Source organism: Moschus berezovskii, chromosome 6 (genome assembly GCF_049115385.1).
Source record: "Moschus berezovskii isolate FMDL1 chromosome 6, NW_MosBer_1.0, whole genome shotgun sequence".
In the NCBI taxonomy this organism is placed as follows: Eukaryota; Metazoa; Chordata; class Mammalia; order Artiodactyla; family Moschidae; genus Moschus; species Moschus berezovskii.
Window position 1 is genome coordinate 42709723 of NC_142465.1, and position 23313 is coordinate 42733035.

Below are 23313 nucleotides of genomic sequence, written 5' to 3' on the forward strand. Positions count from 1 at the left end.
GTAAATGCAGAAAAACCTATTTATCCAGGTTATGAATATGAAAAATACTCAAATATATGCAAGAAAAAAAAAGGATTTTATTAGTGAGGCTCCTTAGTATACACTAATGGTTCTCAAGTGATGGTGCTTTTGCTCCTACTAGGACAGGCGGCGATATTTGAAGACACAATATTTCTGACTCACAACTGGGGAGAGTCCTAGCATCTAGTGGGTAAAGCTCAGGGGTGCTGCTAAACATCCTACGGAGCACAAGACAGACCCTCTACAATAAAAAACTGTCCAGTATCAAATGCCAACAGCATCAAAGTTCAGCAATCCTGAGACAGACAGACACATTTACAAACACACTCATTCCCTCATAAATTTATCAGTCTAAGAAACAAGAAAAATATTCAAGAGCTTTCTTGGAACCAATTAACAATTCTAAAATGTTGCTTTAAAATACACATAACATCAAGCACTAAAGTTTCTTCAATTCTCCTAAACATTCAAATTATGTTACATTTTCAAGTAAAATATTTTCTATTCTATTTTCAATCTTTTAATTTATATACAGTCCCATAGATAAGAGCACAGGCTCTGGAACAAGCCTGTTGGGATTCAATCCTGGTTCCATCATTCGGTTACCACGGGAGAGGTCTGCAGTTACATAACCTCTCTGTGCCTATTTCCTCATCTATAAAATAGAAATGATGGGACTAAGAGGAATAATGCCTACCAGCATACGTAACACGTATCATATGTATTAACTCTCTAACTGAAGAAAAAAACAAACACTGACAACAGCAAGCATTGACAGCGATGTGAAACAACTGGATTTTACATACAGGAATATAAACGGGAGCAAAGTTGCTAGCTCTCAGTCCACAAATCACCACATGTGCAACAAATGCACATCATCATCATGACAAATCACACCGCATTTTTTAAAGGCTTCTGGATAGGTCACCATGTATGTGTTATTCAGTTCACAGGCAAACAACAAAGATGGAGTTTTGTTGCCTTCTTGTGTCAAAAAACAGAAAAAGTATAACGGTAGGAGTGGAATTCAAATTGAATATAAATGGAGTTATGGAAGAAATTAGTGACCAAGGGAATGTGGACAATGTTGCTTTCAAGACACGCACTGGTGTATTCACAACTACTGTATATAAAACAGGTAACTGATGGGAACATACTGTGGAGCACAGGGAAACCTACTGGGTGCTCTGTAATGGCCTATAGGAAGGGAGTCCGGGAGTGAGTGGATATATGTGTATGTATGGCCAATTCACTTTGCTATACACCAGAAACTAACACAACGTTGAAGATTAACTATACTCCAATAAAATTAAAAATAAAAAAATAAAAGGACTGACAACACCAAGCATTAACAAGGATGTGGAGCAACTGGAATTTTCATACACTGCTAGAACTAATGCAAAATAGCCACTTTAGCAAATAATATAACAACTTCCTATAATGTTCAACATACATACCATACAACCCAGAAATCTCACTATCAGTTTACACAAGAGAAATAAAATTCTGTGTTCACGCAAAAGAAAAAAAAAAAAAGATACGCAGCCTGAGGAAAAATGGTAAAGGCAAACTTACTGAAGGCAAACAAGGAAAGGGACGACTATGACAAAAAGGATAAAGATGTCCCAGAGGAAGTGAGGCTAATAAAAAATCCACAGTGAAGACACTCTCAGAGATATTTCCAACAATGAAAATGCAAAGGATAAAATGTTGGAAACTGACTCAGAACGCAGTATAACAATTCATCAAGGCATAAAAAAGATGCTTGCTTCGAGGAGACACTGTTCAAACTACTCATGGTAAGTTTTTGACAAAGGTTTCTAATGTTTTAAATTACAGTGTATTAAATGAATATTAGTTTTACTTTGACAGAAAGTTTTTACAAGTTACAACAACTGTAATTGTTAGGGTTAGGGTTGTCACTGACTATTAAGACTGCTTTAGGTCAGAATAACAATCACCTTTGAAAAGGAAGAAGAAAGCAACTGAACAGAAGCATGAAAAAGCTTCTGAGATGCAAGTAAAATTCTATCTCTTAACCTGGATTGTGGTTACACTTATTGTTCACACTGAGCTATATTCCTTGATTTATGTACTTTGTATATGTTATATGCTCTAGTGTCTTTTTTTCTTTTTTAAAAAAAGATGTTTATTGTCCTCTAAAAATATGAAATATAAAAATATAGCTCTTTGTCACTTAAAATAGTATGAAAGGATTCTTTTTGGAAAGCAAACAGAACTTTTATCTTTCAAAACAGAATTTCCATTATTAATGTTTATTTTAAGGGGAAACAAATTGTAAGATCAACTACTGTCTAAAAATCCTTATAACATCTTAAGGATTTCTTTTGAACACTCACACAGCATAGCTTACTTGCCCAAGAGAAGAAAGCCCTGTCAACCACCACAACCAACGTGGTGTCAGGTAACCATCTCATAGGATCACAAAGAAATCCGTGCAACAAGATTAGCTTCCTCCACCTAACGATACTCTCTGCAAAAGCAAACCTTTCCATACATTGTGACCAAGAAATCATCCAACTTATATTTCCTTGTGATCTACTTTTTCATTATTCAGAAAAATGTAGTACCTTAACAGAGCAACTCAACTTTTAACATTGTCTCCAAATACAACTCTCTTTACCTGACCTGCAGGAAAGTCGGTGAACAGATTCAAACAAAATCTCTTATAAATAAAAGTTTTAAAAATCCTTTGTAATAAAATGTAAAGTTTTTTTTCTCCCACAGTTTTTCTTAAATCTTTAGTGCCTGTTATTATATGTATGCAACCAAATGTTATCAAATGACTAGTGAATAAGCAAACACAAAATAATTATCATTAGGAAAATTTTAAGTGTTCCATTGCCCTTGGTTTAACAGCCTGTATTTCGATAAACTCACTCCTGGCTTTAATTCTGTACCATATATTTAAAAGATATTTTCTACTAATAAAATTTTTGATGTATTTTTTAAATATTTCTATTTCATAGAGTTTGACCTAAAGATAACATTACTTTGAGGCTTACCTCAGTTTTTGCTACTTCAACAAAATACCACTAGTACTTTAAGAAACACTTCTTAAAAAAAAAAGAAACAAAACACTTTTAGGTCCAAAAATGAGGAACTAAATTCTAACTTGACTTTTGAAAAAAATCTAGAAAAACTGAACAAAAAACTTGATTTTTAGCAGTCTGCTCAGTCATCAGAGAGCTAAGAATGCAGTAGAATTATGGATCTACAAGAGAAGTAGGAAGCTCAGAGAGCTGGGTCTGTCTTTTGGGGGTTGCTTTTGCTTTTATGTATCTGCCAATTTCAAAAGCATCAGTTGAAAGGATGAAAAGCTAAGAAATAATTTTGACTGCTTCATAGGATTAGGATAGTACATAAAAACAGAGTCCAGATCTTACCAAAGAGGGCTGAAACTACTAAAGTGAAAGTGAATGTGAAGTCACTTCAGTTGTGTCCGACCCTTTGCGACCCCATGGACTGTAGCCTATCAGGCTCCTCCATCCATGGGATTCTCCAGACAAGAATACTGGAGTGGGGTGCCATTTACACAATGAGCCCAGGTGAACTGGAAACAGACTAGCCTGGCTTCATATAACCTAAACTCCCTAAGGTAACCCTGAATTGATAATGACTAATTTTGGGGGCTCCAAAATCACTGCGGATGCTGATTGCAGCCATGAAATTAAAAGACGCTTACTCCTTGGAAGGAAAGTTATGACCAACCTAGATAGTATATTAAAAAGCAGAGACATTATTTTGCCAACAAAGGTCCGTCTAGTCAAGGCTATGGTTTTTCCAGTGGTCATGTATGGATGTGAGAGTTGGACTGTGAAGAAAGCTGATCACCGAAGAATTGATGCTTTCGAACTGTGGTGTTGGAGAAGACTCTTGAGAGTCCCTTATACTGCAAGGAGATCCAACCAGTTCATTCTAAAGGAGATCAATCCTGGGTGTTCACTGGAGGGACTGATGCTAAAGCTGAAGCTCCAATACTTTGGCCACCTCATGCGACGAGTTGACTCACTGGAAAAGACTCTGTGCTGGGAAAGATTGGGGGCGGGAGGAGAAGGGGACGACAGAGAGTGAGATGGCTGGATGGCATCACCGACTCAATGGAGGTGAGTCTGAGTGAACTCCGGGAGTTGGTGATGGACAGGGAGGCCTGGCGTGCTGTGATTCATGGGGTCGCAAAGAGTCAGACACGACTGAGCGACTGAACTGAACTGAACTGAATGACCCTTTATCTGAAATATAAGATTTCTGATTTCTTGAACATTAATTAAAATTCCTTAAAATCATTTTAGATGGGACTTTCAGGGTGGGACAGTAGATGGGAGACCACCCACCAATGTGAGGAATGCAGGTTCCATCCCTGATCCGGGAGGATTCCACATACTGTGCAGTAGCTAGGCCCATGCACCCCAACTGCTGAGCTCGTGTTCTGGAGGCAGTATGCCACAACTACTGAGTCTACATGCTACAACTACTGAAGCTCATGTGCATAGAGCCTGTGCTCCACAACAGGAGAACCCACCACACCACGAGCAGAGATTAGCCTCTGCTCAACCAACTGGAGAAGACCCATGTGCAGCAACGAAGACCCAGTGTAGCCAAAAATAATAAATATTTTTAAAAAATTATTTCAGATGTAAAAATCCCATTTTAACAAGAAAATCTAAGCACTTAAAGTCACATAAGCAAAATAAATCTAAGATGGACATTCTTAAACACAGAACTATTTCCTGAAGCACTGTATAAATTACATTCATACATACAACTGTCATTTAGGACACAGAATGCAAAACAAAATCTCTATAGACTGCTGTTAGTTTACCCCCAAAATATTAAAAGGAAAGAACAGACTGATTGATAGAAATATCACCACTCTATTTATACTTTTTTTCTATCAAAATGTGTTAGTTCCAGTACTCATTCATAAAATTCATCAATATGGGGAACTTTCCTGGCAGTCCAGTGGTTAAGACTCTATGTTTCCAATGCAAGGGGCACAGGTTTGATCTCTGGTCAAGGAACTAAGATCCCACATGCTGAGAGACAGAGCCAAAACAATTTTTTTTTAATTACTCAATATCAGAACAATATAATCATTTTTATGCAAGTATCATCCTGATTTTAAGAAAGGATTCTTAACAATTCTTTAACAATGACCCTGAAGCATGCTGAACACAACAAGATACTGGGAACTTGAGCATGTTTTAACTGAGAGTCCATAATTCACAAGGTAAAACTTTGTACTTAAGACAAACTTCCATTTACTGCAGAAAGAAAACTTAAAAGCTTTCAAACGATAAAGTTTTAGTGAAAGTGACAATATTAGTTGCTCAGTTCCATCTGACTCTTTGTGACCCCATAAACAGTAGTCCACCAGGCTCCTCTGTCCATGGAATTCTCCAGGCAAAAATACTGGGGTGGGTAGCCATTCTCTTCTCCAGGGGATCTTTCTGACCCAGAGATCAAACCTGGGTCTCCTGCATTGCAGATGGATTCTTTACTGTCTGAGCCATCAAGGAAGCCCTTATAAAGTTTCTAGTTACATTGAATATGAGGATATCAACTAATATAATGAGCGCAATAAAAAAGAGCCCTTGAAGAAATATAAATACAGCTAGAATGCTTACCATGAAGTCTCCCTCTGCCCAAAATCATATATTTAAAGGAACTGATACTTTTTATTATCAAAAAAGTATAGAACTTGAGAGTTAGGAAAGATCTTTGGCTGCATCACAAACGTTTCAGCCGCAATGCTGGAAAAGTACACGAGACAAAGTCACCTAAAGAATATAAGATGGGAAGACCTTATGACACTGTTACTCAAAATGTGACTCTGGAACCATCTGCCCTATTTATTACTTTGAACGCTGGTTTCAAAAGCAGGTTTATATAGTTCAGGATTCTCATCTGTTAACATAATCCCAGCCCCTCACACGAAACCAGATGATTGTGATCAACCTCTCAGTTTCAGCAGATGTATGTTTACCAGTTAAGAGCAAAAGTTAGGCAAAGCAAGAGGCAAAGATACAAAGGGAGGGGAGAGAGGGAGAAAGAAAGCAAGTTACCTCTTATTCAGGACCTCACCTTTCCTTCCCACATTCAACACTCAAATATTTCACAGAAAATACTGGCTACTTCTAGTGAACAGGATCTTCAAAAAGAAATTAAAAATTCAGGAATCATTTTGAGAAAGCATCTGGGTAACTGCTTAAGCAAAGTTAAGAAAAGTTAAGTGCAGACCTCAAATATCTGTTTTTAAATGTGGAACAAGAGAATGCGGGGGTACTGTGACTTGAGCATATTACTTTTTATTCAGAAAGCAAAGAGAAACTAAAGAGTCTCTTGATGAAGGTGAAAGAGGAGAGTGAAAAAGCTGGCTTAAAACTCAACATTCAAAAAGCTAAGATCATGGCATCCAGTCCCATCACTTCACACCAAACAGACGGGGGAAAAAAATAGCAACAGTGACAGACTTTATTTTCTTGGGCAGATGATGACTACAGCCATAAAATTAAAAGACACTTGCTCCTTGGAAGGAAAGCTATGACTAACCTAGACAGCATATTAAAAAACAGAGACATCACTTTGCCAACAAAGGTTCATATAGTCAAAGCCATGGTTTTTCCAGTATTTATGTACAGATGTGAGAGTTGGACCATGAAGAAGGCTGAGCACTGAAGAATTGATGATTTCCAACTGTGGTGCTGCTGCTGCTGCTGCTAAGTCGCTTCAGTCGTGTCCGACTCTGTGCGACCCCACAGACGGTAGCCCACCAGGCTCCCCCGTCCCTGGGATTCTCCAGGCAAGAGTATTGGAGTGGCTTGCCATTGCCTTCTCCGACTGTGGTGCTAGAGAAGACTTTTGAGAGTCCCTTGGACAGCAAGGAGAGCAAACCACTCAATTCTAAAGGAAATAAACCCTGAATATTCATTGGAAGGACTGACGCTGAAGCTCCAATCCTTTGGCCACCTGATGCAAAGAGCTGTCTCACTGGAAAAGACCCTGATGCTGGGGAGACTGAGGGCAGGAGGAGAAGGGGCGAGAGAGGACGAGATGGTTGGATGGCATCACTGACTCAATGGACATGAGTTTGAGCAGCCTCCAAGAGATAGTAAAGGACAGGGAAGCCTGGTCTGCTACAGTCCATGGGGTCACGGAGAGTCGGACACGATTGAGTGACTGAACAACAACAAAATCAAGTATCTGTCTTGTACTAGAGTTGAGATTAGATGTTTGGAGACTCAGTCTAGAGTTCCTTCCACAAAACCATATCTTTACAGTTAAAAAGTATTCGAAGCATAAGGTATGGACAGAGATCTCCCAGTTAGAATATAGATTTTTTTCTGTTTTAATCATAATTTGATCTCTAATACCTAAAACAGTACAATTGTTACTACGGAAAAAAGTACCTAACTTGATGTAACAAAAATACCAAAAAATGTAATGTTGATTCATTACACACAAAAAAGTCTATCTAACCACCATCAAACAGTCTAGGGCAGGTATTCCAAGGTGAGAAATTCTGCTCCAAGAACCAAGGCTGACCACACTGCTATTTCAACATGTGGTTTCCAAGGTCACATGCTTGCTGCCACTGCCTTCCAGGGCCCACCTTGCAACACGGGAAAAGGTAAATGTGTGTGAAAGAATATGTGTAGAGACAGAACTCCTACTCACATTATACTGGAGACAGTCACAAGGCCACACGTAGGTAGTAGGAAGGCTAGGAAAAGTAGTCCATCTATGTGCCTAAGATATGTGAAGAAGAGGCAAAAGTCTTTGAAGAATGATGAAATGAAAAGTTTTCAATGAGAAGTTTGGCGTTTCCACGTGAAAAATGTGTCTAACAGGCAGTCGGATACAAAAATGTAGAGCTCAGAAGAGAAGCCAAGGTCAGAGATATAGATTTGTTTGCCATCAGCAGCAAGCAGTACAGGCCAGAGTTTCTCAAACTCTGCATCACAATCAAATTCCAAGGTTCCAATGCATCACAATCAAATTCCAAGGTTCCACTTACTGAATCAAAATCTCTTGAGATAAAGCCTGGCAAACTTCATTTTTAATGAGTTTCTAAGCAATTCTTACCAACACAAGTTTTAGAAACATGGGCAAAGGGAATAACTGCCATCAAGAACAATGGTTCAAGGGACTTCCCTGGGGGCCCAGTAGTTAAGAATTCATTTGCCAATGCAGGGGACACGGGTTCAATTCCTAGTACAGGAAGGGCCCACATGCCATAGAGCAACTAAGCCTGCACACCACACTTACTGTGCCAGCGCTCCCCAACAAGAGTGCTATGCTGGACTAAGTGGCTTAAGTCGTGTCAGACTCTGTGCCACCCTGGGCTGTATCCTACTCGGCTCCTCTGTCCATGGAATTCTCCAAGCAAGAGTACTGGAGTGGGTTGCCATGCCTTCCTCCAGGGGATCTTCCCAACATAGGGATCGAACCTGGGTTTCTTGCATTGCAAGCAGATTCTTTACTGTCTGAGCCACGAGGGAAGCTTCCATAACAAGAGTAGCTACCACAATGAGAAAACCATGCCCGCGCACTGCAACAAAAAGTAGCCCCTGCTCGTCACAACTAAAGAAATCCTGCACACAGCAATACAGACCCATTGCAGCCAAAAACATATAAATGAAAATAAATGAAAATTTTTAAAAAAGAATAAAGATTCAAGATGAAGTTACCACAAGTGAGAGAGGGTGCCAAGAAGTTAACACTGTTAACATGATCCTTTGGTTTCTGGGCTACTGTCACACGATACTACCTATTAGATGAACAGTTCTCAAGTCTAGCTTCACATTAAAACATCTGATGAGCTTTTAAAAAATATTAATATTGAGGTTCCACCCACCAATTACATCCCATCTCCAAGAGTGAGGACCAGGAATTACAGAGTACTCTTTCTTAAGCTTTACACCTAGTTCAGAGTACAGCCAGAGAAACACCATTATGAGACAGCTGCTATTACACGTTCTTCATTTCAGAGTCCCAGGTTAATGTCCTACTTTAAAGATTGCAAATCTTCATTTTAATTAATTGTGAACACTGAAAAATCAAGAAAATAAACATTGTTTACCAATCTGGATTTCTGAGTTCTTTCGAGGTCAGAAATAAATAGATTCCTACACAGCAAGGATCAGCTGATACCAGGTAGCAGCTGCTTCAATCTGACCCTCAGCATTTGTTTATATTCCCTAACTGGTCACAGTAAGCACATGGGTTATTGCCATTAATAGACATGGGCATTATTACTACAGATAAATATGTTAACTACTCACCTGTAAGTATTACAAGTATCCTTTATGTCTAATAGCTGTATTTGTATATACTCATGTAACAAAATAAAGAAATCTGAGTCAATCTTGTAAATGTTTTCACATCAGCCTCTTCATAAACCAATCCTTCCAACTTCTTTACTTACACCTGGCAGTGGAACACAAATACTAGCTCCCCTCAATCTGCTGAGTAATAAGAGCACACTGATGACTTCATCTCAAAGTCCTGAGGTACATGGGGCACAGGATTATGTTCTAAATCCTCCATCCTCCAAGAAAAGGGAAAAAGAGACCAACAAACTTCTTATTTAAATTCATGAATACCCCCCATAACCCCACACTGCCTATATTTTCAACCTTCTGGGAATGCTCCCACATTTCCTAAAGCCTGCACTCAGTGACACAGTCCGCACTGTGACATGACCTATCCACAATATGAATGACTTTCAGAATTCAGGGGATCATCTGTGCAGCTTGGGAGCAATTTCCTGGCCAGGTACCTCTTCAGTTCAGTTCAGTTCAGTCGCTCAGTTGTGTCCGACTCTTTGCGACCCCATGAATCACAGCGCGCCAGGCCTCCCTGTCCAACACCAACTCCCGGAGTTCACTCAAACTCATGTCCATCAAGTCAGTGATGCCATCCAGCCATCTCATCCTCTGTCGTCCCCCTCTCCTCCTGCCCCCAATCCCTCCCAGGATCAGAGCCTTTTCCAGTGAGTCAGCTCATCGCATGAGGTGGCCAAAGTATTGGAGCTTCAGCTTCAGCATCAGTCCTTCCAATCAACACCCAGGACTGATCTCCTTTAGAATGGACTGGTTGGATCTCCTTGCAGTCCAAGGGACTCTCAAGAGTCTTCTCCAGCACCACAGTTCAAAAGCATCAATTCTTCGGCCATCAGCTTTCTTCACAGTCCAACTCTCACATCCATACATGACCACGGGAAAAACCATAGCCTTGACTAGACGGACTTTGGTTGGCAAAGTAATGTCTCTGCTTTTTAATATGCTATCTAGGTTGGTCATAACTTTCCTTCCAAGGAGTAAGCGTCTTTTAATTTCATGGCTGCACTCACCATCTGCAGTGATTTTGGAGCTCAAAAAAATAAAGGTCTGACACTGTTTCCACTGTTTCCCCATCTATTTCCCATGAAGTGATGGGACCAGATGCCATGATCTTAGTTTTCTGAATGTTGAGATTCAAGCCAACTTTTTCACTCTCCTCTTTCACTTTCATCAAGAGGCTTTTGAGTTCCTCTTCACTTTCTGCCATAAGGGTGGTGTCATCTGCATATCTGAGGTTATTGATATTTCTCCCAGCAATCTTGATTCCACCCTGTGCTTCTTCCAGCCCAGCGTTCCTCATGATGTACTCTGCATATAAGTTAAATAAGCAGGGTGACAATATACAACCTTGACGTACTCCTTTTCCTATTTGGAACCAGTCCATTGTTCCATGTCCAGTTCTGTTGCTTCCTGACCTGCATACAGGTTTCTCAAGAGGCAGGTCAGGTGGTCTGGTATTCCCATCTCTTTCAGAATTTTCCAGTTTGTTGTGATCCACATAGTCAAAGGCTTTTCCACAATACGTAGCCACTCCCCTAAATCCAAAACCTTGCCACTTACTACCCAGAGGTGCTCTTCATCAGAATCTAATACTGCCTTCTTATAACAATGTCTTATCCTTCAGTTTTCTCACTCCTACAATAACTCCACCTCCACTTTACAGATACCTAAGTCTCCTATATTATCTAGCAACCCCATTCTCATTGTGCTTCCAGCCTAAATTACAGTATTTGAAACATTCTATGAAAACTGTCTTTCCTTCCTGGCAATTCTGATACAACAAATAAGCCAAGACAAAGCCTGTATTAATTCCAATATCTGTGACTTCTTCATTGATATACTTATAGCTGCCATATCCTAGAGAGAAATTATAAGAGCCTACAGATTGATTCCCTACAGGTACGTAGTCTCTGATTTCCACTGTGCCTTCAACTTCACCAATAAAATTTTTGCTTATCATTAGTGAGCTCAATCTCTCATTCATGTCAGCAAGTATTCTGTATCTTGACAATTCTCCCCAAGTCCTTTAACCTAGTACCAAATCTTTTACCCTCAATGAGTTACCTCCCAGGCTGAAAAATACAGCAATCTCCAGACATAACTACCTCAACTGCCAGCCCAGATTCCCCTCCCATAATGTGTCTTCATGTGCCTGTCCCTAATTCTGTCCTTCCTTTCTTGGTATATGATTGTCTCCTCCCAACCATCAAAAGTTAGCCCTTCTATCAAAAGTCTTCATCCTTGTCCTCATTTAATTGCTTCATCAGTTAGCCCTTTTCTTTCTTATGCCCTCAGCCTCTCTCTTCTCTTCAATCTGTAAGTATGCTCATTACTGATCAGCTAAAAATGTTTTAGGTGATCTCCATTTAGCCAGTGCCAGTCTCCAGTTAACAACACTGCCTACTTTCTACCCCAATTATTTTTCTTTTAAAGTTATCCACCCAGGTTGAATCTATCCTCTCCACAGTCATTCATCCTGGCACGGCCAAACCAAGGAGATATTTTATCTTTTTATCACTGAAACACTCAACTGCAAGAAACATCGGTGACCCTTAATGCTGTTTAAAAACCTTTATCTTCCATCACTTCCATAAAAGTGTTTTAGGGGTTCTGACCTTAGTCCATTGCTCGTGTCTAAATATACCTTCTTGTTGGACGACCTCAATTCTGAATGCAGCCCCTCCCTTGAAACCACTCCTTCTGCACTGTCAATCTCAGATAATGACATTTTTATATACACAGTAAACAAAACGAAAAATCCAGGCATTTCCTTCTTCTTTCTTATCATATCCAACAACCACATTTTGCTGATTTTTCAGCATTTATCAAATTAAACCCTTTTCCTCCATCCCAATTCGCCTTTTCCAATTCAGATATTCATGGTTTCTTATTCTATCTCTAGAGCCATTTTTAAAAGTAACCCCCTACACTGAAGACCAACCGCAATCTGAGTTACCACAGCCCCTCTCTTTCTACAAAACTAAAAATTTTCAACAGTTTATCACAGTTAACAGAATAAAACCCAGACTTCTTAGTTATAGTTTAATCCATAGGTCCCTAGCTCTTACATAATCACCCGTTAACAGCTCTACACATCATGCTTTTACACAGCTTTATAAGAATATGGTCCCCATTACTCTTTTTCTGATTAATTTTATTTTTCCTTCAGGTTCTATTCAAATTATCTGCCCCTACAGGAAACTTTTAATAAACTCTCAGGATAGGATAAGTGCTTCTTTGTGTTTAGCAGTTGATGAAACTTGAGCATGTATTAGGCTACGCTATCTACTTCTGCATCTATTTCACCAAGCAGACTGTAAGCAAGTGATTTAAGCACAGTGGCCTACACAGAGCAAACATTCAATAAACATTTGTACTCCTGAACAAAACCAAAAAAGATATTATACAGTATTTTTCTCTGTCAAAGAGATTATCACCTAAGAAGATAAAAAAGCTATAATAAAAATAAAAATTAAACTTATTCTTTTTAAAAATATCAGTTTGCAGTATGAAATATTGAAGTACAAAATCAAAATTTTCCATATATGAATACAGGGGGGAAAAACAGTATTTAAAAAATTAAAATATACTGGTAACTTGGTGACACTCTTGTTCCATATTTTTCAGTATTATTTAATACTTTAAGGTTTATTCTACAGGGCAAAAAATTACTTAAAAAAAAAAACTCATTCTGTCTAAATCAATAACTCTTGATAAAGTAGAACATGTTCCTTAAATACAAAGTGAAATAAATCCTAACATATTTTGAATTTCACAAACAAATGTGTTTTGCACAAATGGATAATCACTGGGTAAAAACAGAACCAAGAGTAGTAGGTAATGATAAACTTGAAATGTAGACAAATTATCAGGTATGTGGCTCTATTAAGTAAAAAAGTGGTAACTTTCAGAGCATGGGCAGGGTGGGGGGTATTGTATGAGGATGACAGAAAACTTGATACATTCTCTTTTCCTCTATTGACTGTTTCCAGTGACTCCACACTCCCATTAATAAAACATATTTGAATAAGAACTACCACATATATATACATATATATATGTACACACACACACACATATATATACACACATACACTGAATTTATAAAGTACATAACATATTATAATATGAAATGTATAAAAACAGACTGTTCCACTGCCAGTAATAGACCTGTGGAAGATGGTGTGAAAGCAAGGAAGCCCAGGAATGATGGCAGTCTGCAAAAGGAAGTGCTGAGCTGTGTAAGAAGAAAGACGGACAGGGTAAGAAGATTTACTATGCACTGGAATGTAAGCAAAATATCGAGGGTGCTAGTTTCAGGTCTGAGATCAGATTTTACCCTATTTACAAGCTACTGAGCTGTTACTACCTCACGGATGCCTGCAGAAGATACAAAAGACTTAATTCACCAGCATAGCAAACACCATAAGCACTGGCATGTTTGCGTGAGTTTCTCCAGGTCCCAAATCCCACAGGGATGATCTGATATGAGCCCAGGTGTATGCACATGTGGTGGGTCTGGCTCACACCTGAGGAACACTGAACTTGGGAAATCCACTATTTTGACACCAAGCAATAAGCAAGCCTATGAACTGGGAGACTGGGATTGACATATATACACTGCTGCTACTGCTGCTGCTAAGTTGCTTCAGTCATGTCCAACTCTGTGCGACCCCATAGACGGCAGCCCACCAGGCTCCCCCATCCCTGGGATTCTCTCCAGGCAAGAATACTGGAGTGGGTTGCCATTTCCTTCTCCAATGCATCAAAGTGAAAAGTGAAAGTGAAGTCGTTCAGTTGTGTCCGAGTCTTCACGACCCCATGGACTGCAGCCTACCAGCCTCCTCCATTCATGGGATTTTCCAGGCAAAAGTACTGGAGTGGGGTGCCATTGCCTGATAACCTATTATATAGCACAGGGAACTCTACTCAGCGCTCTGTGCTCGCTGGTGACCTACATGGGAAGGAAATTCAAAACAAAGGCAGTATATACATATATGTATGGCTGATTCACTTTGCTGAACAGCAGAAACTGACACCACAGTGTAAAACAATTATACTCCATTTTTTTAAAAAAAAGATAAGTAAAAAAGAGTCTGGCTAGGAGGGATTGGGGGTGGGAGGAGATGGGGACGACAGAGAATGAGATGGCTGGATGGCATCACAGACATGAATTTGAGTGAACTCCGGGAGTTGGTGATGGACAGGGAGGCCTGGCGTGCTGTGATTCATGGGGTCGCAAAGAGTCGGACACGACTGAGCAACTGAACTGAACTGAACTGAAGTAAAAATTGAAAAAAAAAAAAAGAAACTACAATAGCCCAAGGCTTGTAAAAGAACTGGAAAGAAAAAAAACAAACAAAGCAAGCCTGCTCTTTAACACAGAGGAAGACATTACCTTATCCTTCAAGACTGCTCACCACAAACCCAGCTCTGAGAAATAAGACAGATAAACAGCGATCAAGGCCTTGCATTCTTGGCATAACTTGGTAAGATGTGTAGCAGTGCAAGAGACTCATGGAGGATTTTCTCTCCCAACAACTGAAAGCCAGGATTCTCTCAACGATGAAGAAGGGGAGTAAAATTAGGAAAAGATGGAGGGATACTGCCATGAAGTCAAATATTGAAATACTGTATAAAAATAAATATGGATGTAAAAGTGTGTGTCCAGATTTTGGCTATAAAAAAACACTCTCCACTAAAGAGAACTTGTGTTCCTTAGACAAACTGCTGATTTGAAGGCTGGGGCAGGGAAAGTATAAGAAGGACCTAGAACATCTTTCAGCAGAAAGTAAAGAAATAATCAAAAAATGAGGTAGGTAAGTCAAAACAACTCAGATGATCTTAATTTGGCAATGAATTCATATATATATAACACCAAAAGCATTAGTAACAAAAGGAAAAGGTGATACACAAAATTTAATCAAATTTTAACATTTTGTACATCAAAAAAGGTCATGATCCACAAAGTGAAAAAACAATTTACGGAATGGGAGAAAATACTTACAAATTTTACATCTGAACAGGATTTAATATCCAGAATATATAATGAACTCTTAAAACTCAACAACAAAAAGACAAACAGCTCAACTCTTAAATGGACAAAAAAACTAAATAGACATTTCTTCAAAGAAGATACACAAATGGCCAATAAACACATGAAATGGGTTGTTCATCATTACTAGTCATTCAGTTCAGTTATTAGGGAAATGCAAATCAAAACCAGGAGATACCACTTCACACTTACCAGGATGGCAATAATAATAGTAATAATGGTAATGATTGATGATAATGATAAAAACATAATGAGTTGTTGGTGAGCATGCAGGAAAAACTTGGACTCTTGCACATTGCTGGCAAGAATGTAAAACAGTGCAACTAATATGGAAAACAGTTTGGTGGTTCCTCAAAAAGCTAAATAAAGCATTACTATATGACCCAGCAATTCTACTCCTGTGTATGTAACCAAGAGAACTGAAAACAGACATTCATATGTCAGTGTTCACTACAGCATTATTCACAACAGCCAAAAGGTAGAAACAACCCAAACGTTCATCAGAGGAAAAATGGAGAAACAGAATGTGGTATACACATACAAGGGAATATTATTCACCCATAAAAAGGAATGTGGTTCTGATATATGCTACTACAACAGACCTTGAAAATACTGTCAAGTGAGAGAAGCCAGATACAAAAGAACAAACATTATATGAATGCAACTATACAAAATATCTAGAACAGGCAAACTCCTAAAAATAGAAACTAGAATGTTGGCTTCCAGGTGCTGGGGGTAAAGAAGAATAAGGAGCTATTGCTTAACAGGTATGCAGTTCTATCTGAGATGATGAAAAGTTCTGGAAATAGCTGAGATGGTTGCACAACACTCTAAATATAATTAATGCCAATGAATTGTATACCTAAAAACTGTTACAATGGCATATTTTATATCATGTATATTTTACCACAAAATATTTTTTAAAAAAACACACAGAAGCTACTTTGAAGGGATTTGATGGCTGGCCAAATTCGGGCATCAAAATAATGATACCAACAGATTATACCATACTGAACAAAACAGGAATCTGGGTTGGTCAAAAAGTTTTTTCAGGTTTTCCATATGATCTTGCAGAAAAACCCAAAGGAACTTTTTGGCCAACCCAATATAAACAAAGTTTTGTTTCTTATTTAAAGAGGGTAGCAGAGAGAAAGAAAGCTCTTCCTCAAAACAAGATGTCTACACAATATAGAAAGAAACATCTAATTATGAAATCACTCATTTAAAAGCATCTCATTACTAATTAATTCAGGCAAGAAACATCAATGGATACTAAAAGTAGGGAGTGAAATGGGATGTAGAATGACATAATCACATAGTTTCAAAGTATCTTCCCACAAAACACTAACTTTAAAGGAGGAAGCTGAATTCACAGTGAAGAAATTTTGAAGACCCCAATCTTACTAAGACAACACCACCAAAAAGGAACAAATCAACAACATTTGCAATCTAACAAAACACAATAAAAAGATAGGATCACTTCAGAAACTGCAGCAGAAAAAAATAAAATGCATAACTTGGATCTAATCATGAACACCAGACAAACCTAAATTGAGAAATATTCTATAAAATGTCTGTTCTGTATTCATTTTGCCAAAAACAGCCATAAAAATCAAGGGAAGACTAAGGAACTGTTCCAGATTAAATAAGTCTACAAAAATAGGACCTACGAGGTCAGATTAGATCTTTTTGCTATAAAGTGCATTACTGGGGCACTGTTGGAGACAAAAACAAAACCATGACAAGCATGGTTCTTCAAAATGCGCAGAATTGTTTTCTTACAAAAATATACAACTACTCCTGTATGGTTTATGATGCAACGATTCTTTTCCCCCTAGAACAATAGCTACCTTCCACTCACAAAGTCTTTTAGGAACTCTTCAATGAGTCCACCTGATAGGGAACTAAAGATAGCCAGGAAGACGCCAGCCACTAAAAGCTGTAACTTTTCAGATAGCGTAAAATATGAAAAATTACTGAAGATGTCCAGACATCAAGTGAAGGTGTTGAAGTAGAAGCATTTTCTAGTTCACTACGCTGCCTCATTTTTCTTCATAAAAATTGTTTTGTTTTACACCTGTTTACTATCTATAATCTATACTAAAATGTAGGTTTCATGAAAGGAGTTTATTATCTCCAGAGGCTAGAAGAGTATCTGACACATACAAAGTACACAGTAAATACTTAACAAATGAATGAATATACCATATAAAATTAACTCTATGTTCTGAAAAGAGAATATACCTTGCTTTTTTCCCCCACCATAGTTAACTTTTAAAATTATTTTTTAATCATTAAAAAATAATTTTTTAAATGATTACTATGTAACAGGCATGGTAAAGTAAGTGTTGTATGTGTAGAATCATTGAATCCTTTTTAATAGAAGTATAGTTGATTTACAATATTATGCTAGTTTCATGTGTACAACATAATGATTCAGAATTTTTTCAGTTTATATTTCATTACAGGTTACTTTAAGATAACAGGCGTAATTTCCTGTACTATACAGTATACAGTTGTTGCTCATCTATTTTGTACATAGTAGTTTGTGAATCCCAGACCCCTAATCTGTCCCTCTAACCTTCCCTCTCCTCTTTGGTAACCAGTTTGTTTTGCATATCTGTGAATCTGTTTCTGTTTTATATACACAGCCATTTCTCTTATTCGTTACATTCCACATATAAGTGACATAGTATGTGTCACTTATTTGGCTCTTATTTCACTTAGCATAATATTTTCTAGGTCCATCCACATTGCTGCAAATGGCAGTATTTCATTCTTTGTTACAGCTGAGCAATATTGGGTATGTGTGTGTGTATACACCACATCTTCTTAATTCATTGTCTACTGATGGGCAATGGGGTTGCTTCCACGTCTTGGCTATTGTAAACAGTGCTTGTATGAGGTACATGCATATATCCAGAAAAAGTCTGAAAACAATACACTTGCTTTAATGTCCATGGTACAGATAAGAAAACTGATCAACTAACGATCAACAGGAACCACCCTGGTAGTTCAGTGGTTAAGATTCCACCCTTCCACTGTAAGGGGCATGGATCAGGAAACTAAAAGTCCCACATGCTACGTGACATGGCTAAATTTTTTTTTTTTTTTAATTTTAAAAAGTTTAAAAATAGAGAAATTTAAAAAAAAACACTAATGATCAATGAATTTCAAACTACAGAATAAGAATACAGGCAATAATCTCTGATCACAAATAACTAGGATTACTATGTCAGAATCAGTATTAAATGACTATTAGTTACAACAGTGCTTAAAGGAAAATTTTAAAACTGTACTTATGTTAATAGATAAGAAAAACAATTAAATGTCCAAGTTAAAATTTTAGATTTTTATTTTTTAGAAGGCAAACTGAAAACACCTATTAAAATTTAAAATATACACACCCTTTGACCCAGAAACTCACTCCACTTTTGGCAATCTATCCCATGGGTACCGAAGTATTCTTTCTTAAAGATATTATGTACTCAGATTTATTGCAACATTGTTTGTACCAGAAACTGCATGAATCAACAGGTGAACAATTGAAATATCTGGTATATCCACATAATGGAATATTACTTGGAAATTCAAAAAATGTTACACCAAATAACTTGGAGGGATCTGCACAAGTCTCTGGAGAAAATCAACTTAGAGAGAAATGTGTTTAAGTGTTAACTGCTCAGTTGTGTCTGACTCTTGCAACCCCAGAGACTGGGGCCAGCCAGGCTCCTCTGTCCATGCGATGTCCCAGGCAAGAATATTGGAGTGGGTTGGCACTTCCTACTCCAGGAGATCTTTCCGACCCAGGGATTGAATCCAGGTCTCACGCATTGCACAGTTTACCATCTGAGTCACCAGGAAAGCTGACTTCATTAACAAAAATCAAATACCCCAAATGTCTTTGAATATAGAGAAAATATTAGGTTGGTGCAAAAGTAACTGTGGTTTTGTGTTGTTGAAATTTGCCATTTGATATTAGAATACACTCTTAAATAAATGTGGTTATGCTATAAATGATTTTAACATGCATTTCTTGCTTTATGTTTTTTTGCTAATGACTTTATTACTTGCTGTTTATTTTAACTATGGAAATGATATTAGACAAAAAGCAAATTTGAGCAATTTTCTTACTTGAGTTCAGAATTGGTCAGAAAGCAGAGACGACTCACAACATCAACAACGCATCTGGCCAGGATGATTTATTTTGCAATTGAGATGAGCCCTGAAGATAACAAGTCCAGTGGCCAGCCATCAGAAGTTGACAATGACCAACTAAGAAGACCATCAAAGCTGATCCTCTAAAACTACACAAGATGTTGTCCAAGAACTCAATGTCAACCATTCTATGGTCATTTGGCATTGGAAGCATATGGTCGTTGAAGCAAACTGGAAAAGCGAAAAAGCTAGGTAACTGGGTACCTTGTGAGCTGACCAAAAAATAAAAAAAAACTTTAAAAAGCGTTTTGAAGTGTCATCTTCTCTTATTCTACACAACAATAATGAACCATTTTTGGATTGGGACGTGCGACAAAAAGCAGATTGCATACAACAACTGGTGATGACCAGCTCAGTGACTGAACCAAGAAGAAGCTCCAAAGCACTTCCCAAAGCCAAATTTGCACCAAAAAAGGTCATCATTACTGTCTGGTGGTCTGCTGACCATCTGATCCACCACAGCTTTCTGAATCCTGGTGAAACCATTATATCTGAGAAGTATGCTCAACAAATCAATAAGATGCACTGAAAACTACAACGCCTGCAGCCAGCATTGGTCAACAGTAAGGGCCCGATTCTTCTCCACAACAACACCTGATCGCACGTTGCACAACCAACACTTCAAAACTTGAAGAAATTGGGCTATGAGATTTTGTTTGCCTCATCTGCCATATTCACCTGATCTCTCACCAACCAAGTACCACTTCTTCAAGCATCTCCACAACTTTTTGCAGGGAAAACACTTCCACAACCATCAGGAGGCAGAAAATGTTTTCCAAGTGTCTGCTGAATCCCAAAGTATGGATTTTTATGCCACAGGAATAAGCAAACTTATTGCTCACTGACAATAACATGTTGATTGTAATGGCTTCTATTTTCATTAATAAAGATGTGTTTGAGCCTAGTTATAATGACTTAAAATTCACAGTCCAAAACCGCAATTATATTTGCACCAACCTAACAGAACCTATACCAAGCTACTAACACTGCTATGAAGACTGAGCAGTAACATATACAATTTTATTTCATTTATGCAAAATTATCCACAGGTACAGGGGGGAAAAATGCTAAAAAAAGAAAAGAAGAAAGAATAAAGACAGAAGTAGTTCAGGTGGTAAAGAATATGCCTGCCATGCAGAAGACCCAGGTTAGATTCCTAGATTGGGAAGATCTCCTAGAGATGGAAATGGCAACCCACTCCAGTATTCTTGCCTAGGAAATCCCATGGTCAGAGGAGCCTGGTAGTCTACAGTTCATGGGGTCACAAAGTGCAGGACATGACTGAGCAACTAAGCATAGTACCATAGTACACAGTAAAATAATCCAAGAGCTGGTTCTTTGGGGAGAAATAAACCATTATAAACCATTAGCTAGTATGTTTTTTCAAATTTTTTTTTTATATTTAGGTCTTTATTACATCAAATTATTTATGCTCACATGCCAGGACTCCAATTTTATGTTTTTCTCTCCTGAATGGAGAGCAATTTTCCTAGTACTATTTATTAAAAAGTTCATTCTTTCAGAATTTGATTTGTAATACTACTATTGCTATACCCTAAACTCCTAGACATATCTAGGTTTGCTTCCAAACTCCCTACTCTGCTTCACTGTTCACATTACTACAGCTTTGTTCTGATACGTGACCTATTGAGTCTTCGCATCTTTTCAATACTATTTTTGTTATTTTGCCTCTTCCTATTAATTTTAGAATCAGTTTACCAACTCCTATGCAAACAAACAAATTAAAAAAAAAAAACCTGGAATTTAGACTGGAACTATATATTCACACCTGAATTTGAACCGATACATTTGTGATGTTTGTCTCTTTGCACCCAATGATGTTGTACTGCTCCTTTTATTCAGGTCCTTAAAAACGTTCTTTAGAAATGACTTGTAATTTCATCCAACTAGGTCTCACACTTTCATTAAATTTCATTTTTATTACTCCTTAATAGTTGTTATGCTATAGTGTTTTTAAATTACGTTGTCTAATTTATTCTGCTCATACTTGATTTTATTATATTGAACTTTGCTAATTTCCTAATAATTCTAATCGTTTATAAACTCTCTTGGATCTTCTGCATGGATCATTATATAATCTGTAAATAAATTCTGTTTCTTTCATTGTAACCCTTAACCTTCATTTTCCTTGTCTCAGTAGAGGGAGGCTGAAACCATTATTACCATAATGAATAGGCATTATTGCTTTGCTCTGGTTTTAAGGCGAATGCTTCTAACTTGACCAGTCAGTATAGTAAAAGCCTGTTTATTAGATACAGGAAATTTTCTTCTCTTCCTGGCTGAAGTTATGTACTAAGTATTAAATTTTATCTAACTATTTTTTAACATCTATTATCTCTGTTGCTTCTTTTGAGAGAAGCAGTCTGTCAGAAAGGGGAACTCATATACTCCCAGGGCAGATTCATGTCAATGTATGGCAAAACCAATCAATATAATATTGTAAAATAATTAGCCTCCAATTAAAAAAAAAAAAAGAGAGAGAGAAGCAGTCTGCCATGAACTCTGAATGTCCTTGTGCAACCCTGTTATAGGTATCAAACTGAAAGGCCTAACCATCCACTGATACAGAAGAGTTTTTGGAACTGGTCAACAGACAGTTCAACAGGTCAAGCACCACAGTTTAACTATCATGTGACTGCTTACTCCCCAGGAAAGGACTGGCTTGCTTTCTGACTGCAACAAAAGGTATCTAGCTTAACTCTGGGTTTCTCAGTTACAGTGCATCCCACTGTGTGCAGAGCCACCAACTCTGCCCATCATATCACCCTGTGGGACTTGGAGACAGGGAACCAACACTGCCATGCTGATGCTTCTGATGACTGCTGCTACTGCTGCAATAATTGCCCACTGAATCCAGCTGTCTAATTCTGGCACCTATGAAGTTGTGGCAGTTACTCCTTGCCATTCTCCATGAGTTTGTGATTCTTCTCCGACAGGCTATAAGAGATCTTTAAAAGGATCCTTTACAACCTCCAACACTATCAAAGTCAAGTTATACAAGAAAGCAGCTGTCAACCCAGTTAAATCTATCCGTCCTTTCTTTCTAACTATTCTATCAAATGTCTCTGTAAGTAACCAAAGCTAACAATGATCAAGGTCCTTTCAAAATATGTTTTCCCAACAGAACGTAATTGATCAAAATAAAGCAACTAAGAGATGCTTCATAACAGAAGATAATTTGTAATGACTCAAATATTTTCAAGAAAGATACTTCTGGGAAAAAAATGCCTTACTTTCTAATTAAGTAAATAGATACCTTATAATCCACATGACTCATTAAGAACAATTTAATAACCGGAAAAGAATAAAAAATAGTTTAAGTATTTTTATTATCTATTACGAAATGCCAAGAGATAAGAATGCTAGCTTACTAGTGCCATTAATATTATATTACACAGTCACAAAAAGATTATAATACTAGCTGCTTCTGAAATTTTAATCCTATTTAATATTTCATCTATGTGCCTGAAGGTGAGATTTCAACAGGAGACATTTCAATGAAGCAAATATCAAAGTAATTATACTATTTTTATCTTTTTACCTGTATTCAGGCTGTCGGCTAGCAGAATGATCATCTCTCGTCCACCTATAGCCAGATTCATCCTGTAAAAGAAAAATGTTACTTAAAATATT

General features: G+C 37.8%; 1 protein-coding gene across 12 annotated transcripts in view; it reads right to left on the minus strand.

Moving 5' to 3' along the window:
- Nucleotides 1–23313, minus strand: part of PPHLN1 (periphilin 1) — a 172138-nt gene that overhangs the window by 98315 nt on the left and 50510 nt on the right. For all 12 annotated transcript variants that reach the window (XM_055394587.2, XM_055394584.2, XM_055394583.2 and 9 more), the window contains one exon: nt 23222–23283. In XM_055394587.2, the coding sequence (XP_055250562.1) occupies nt 23222–23283 (62 nt within the window). The remainder of the gene's footprint in view (nt 1–23221; nt 23284–23313) is intronic.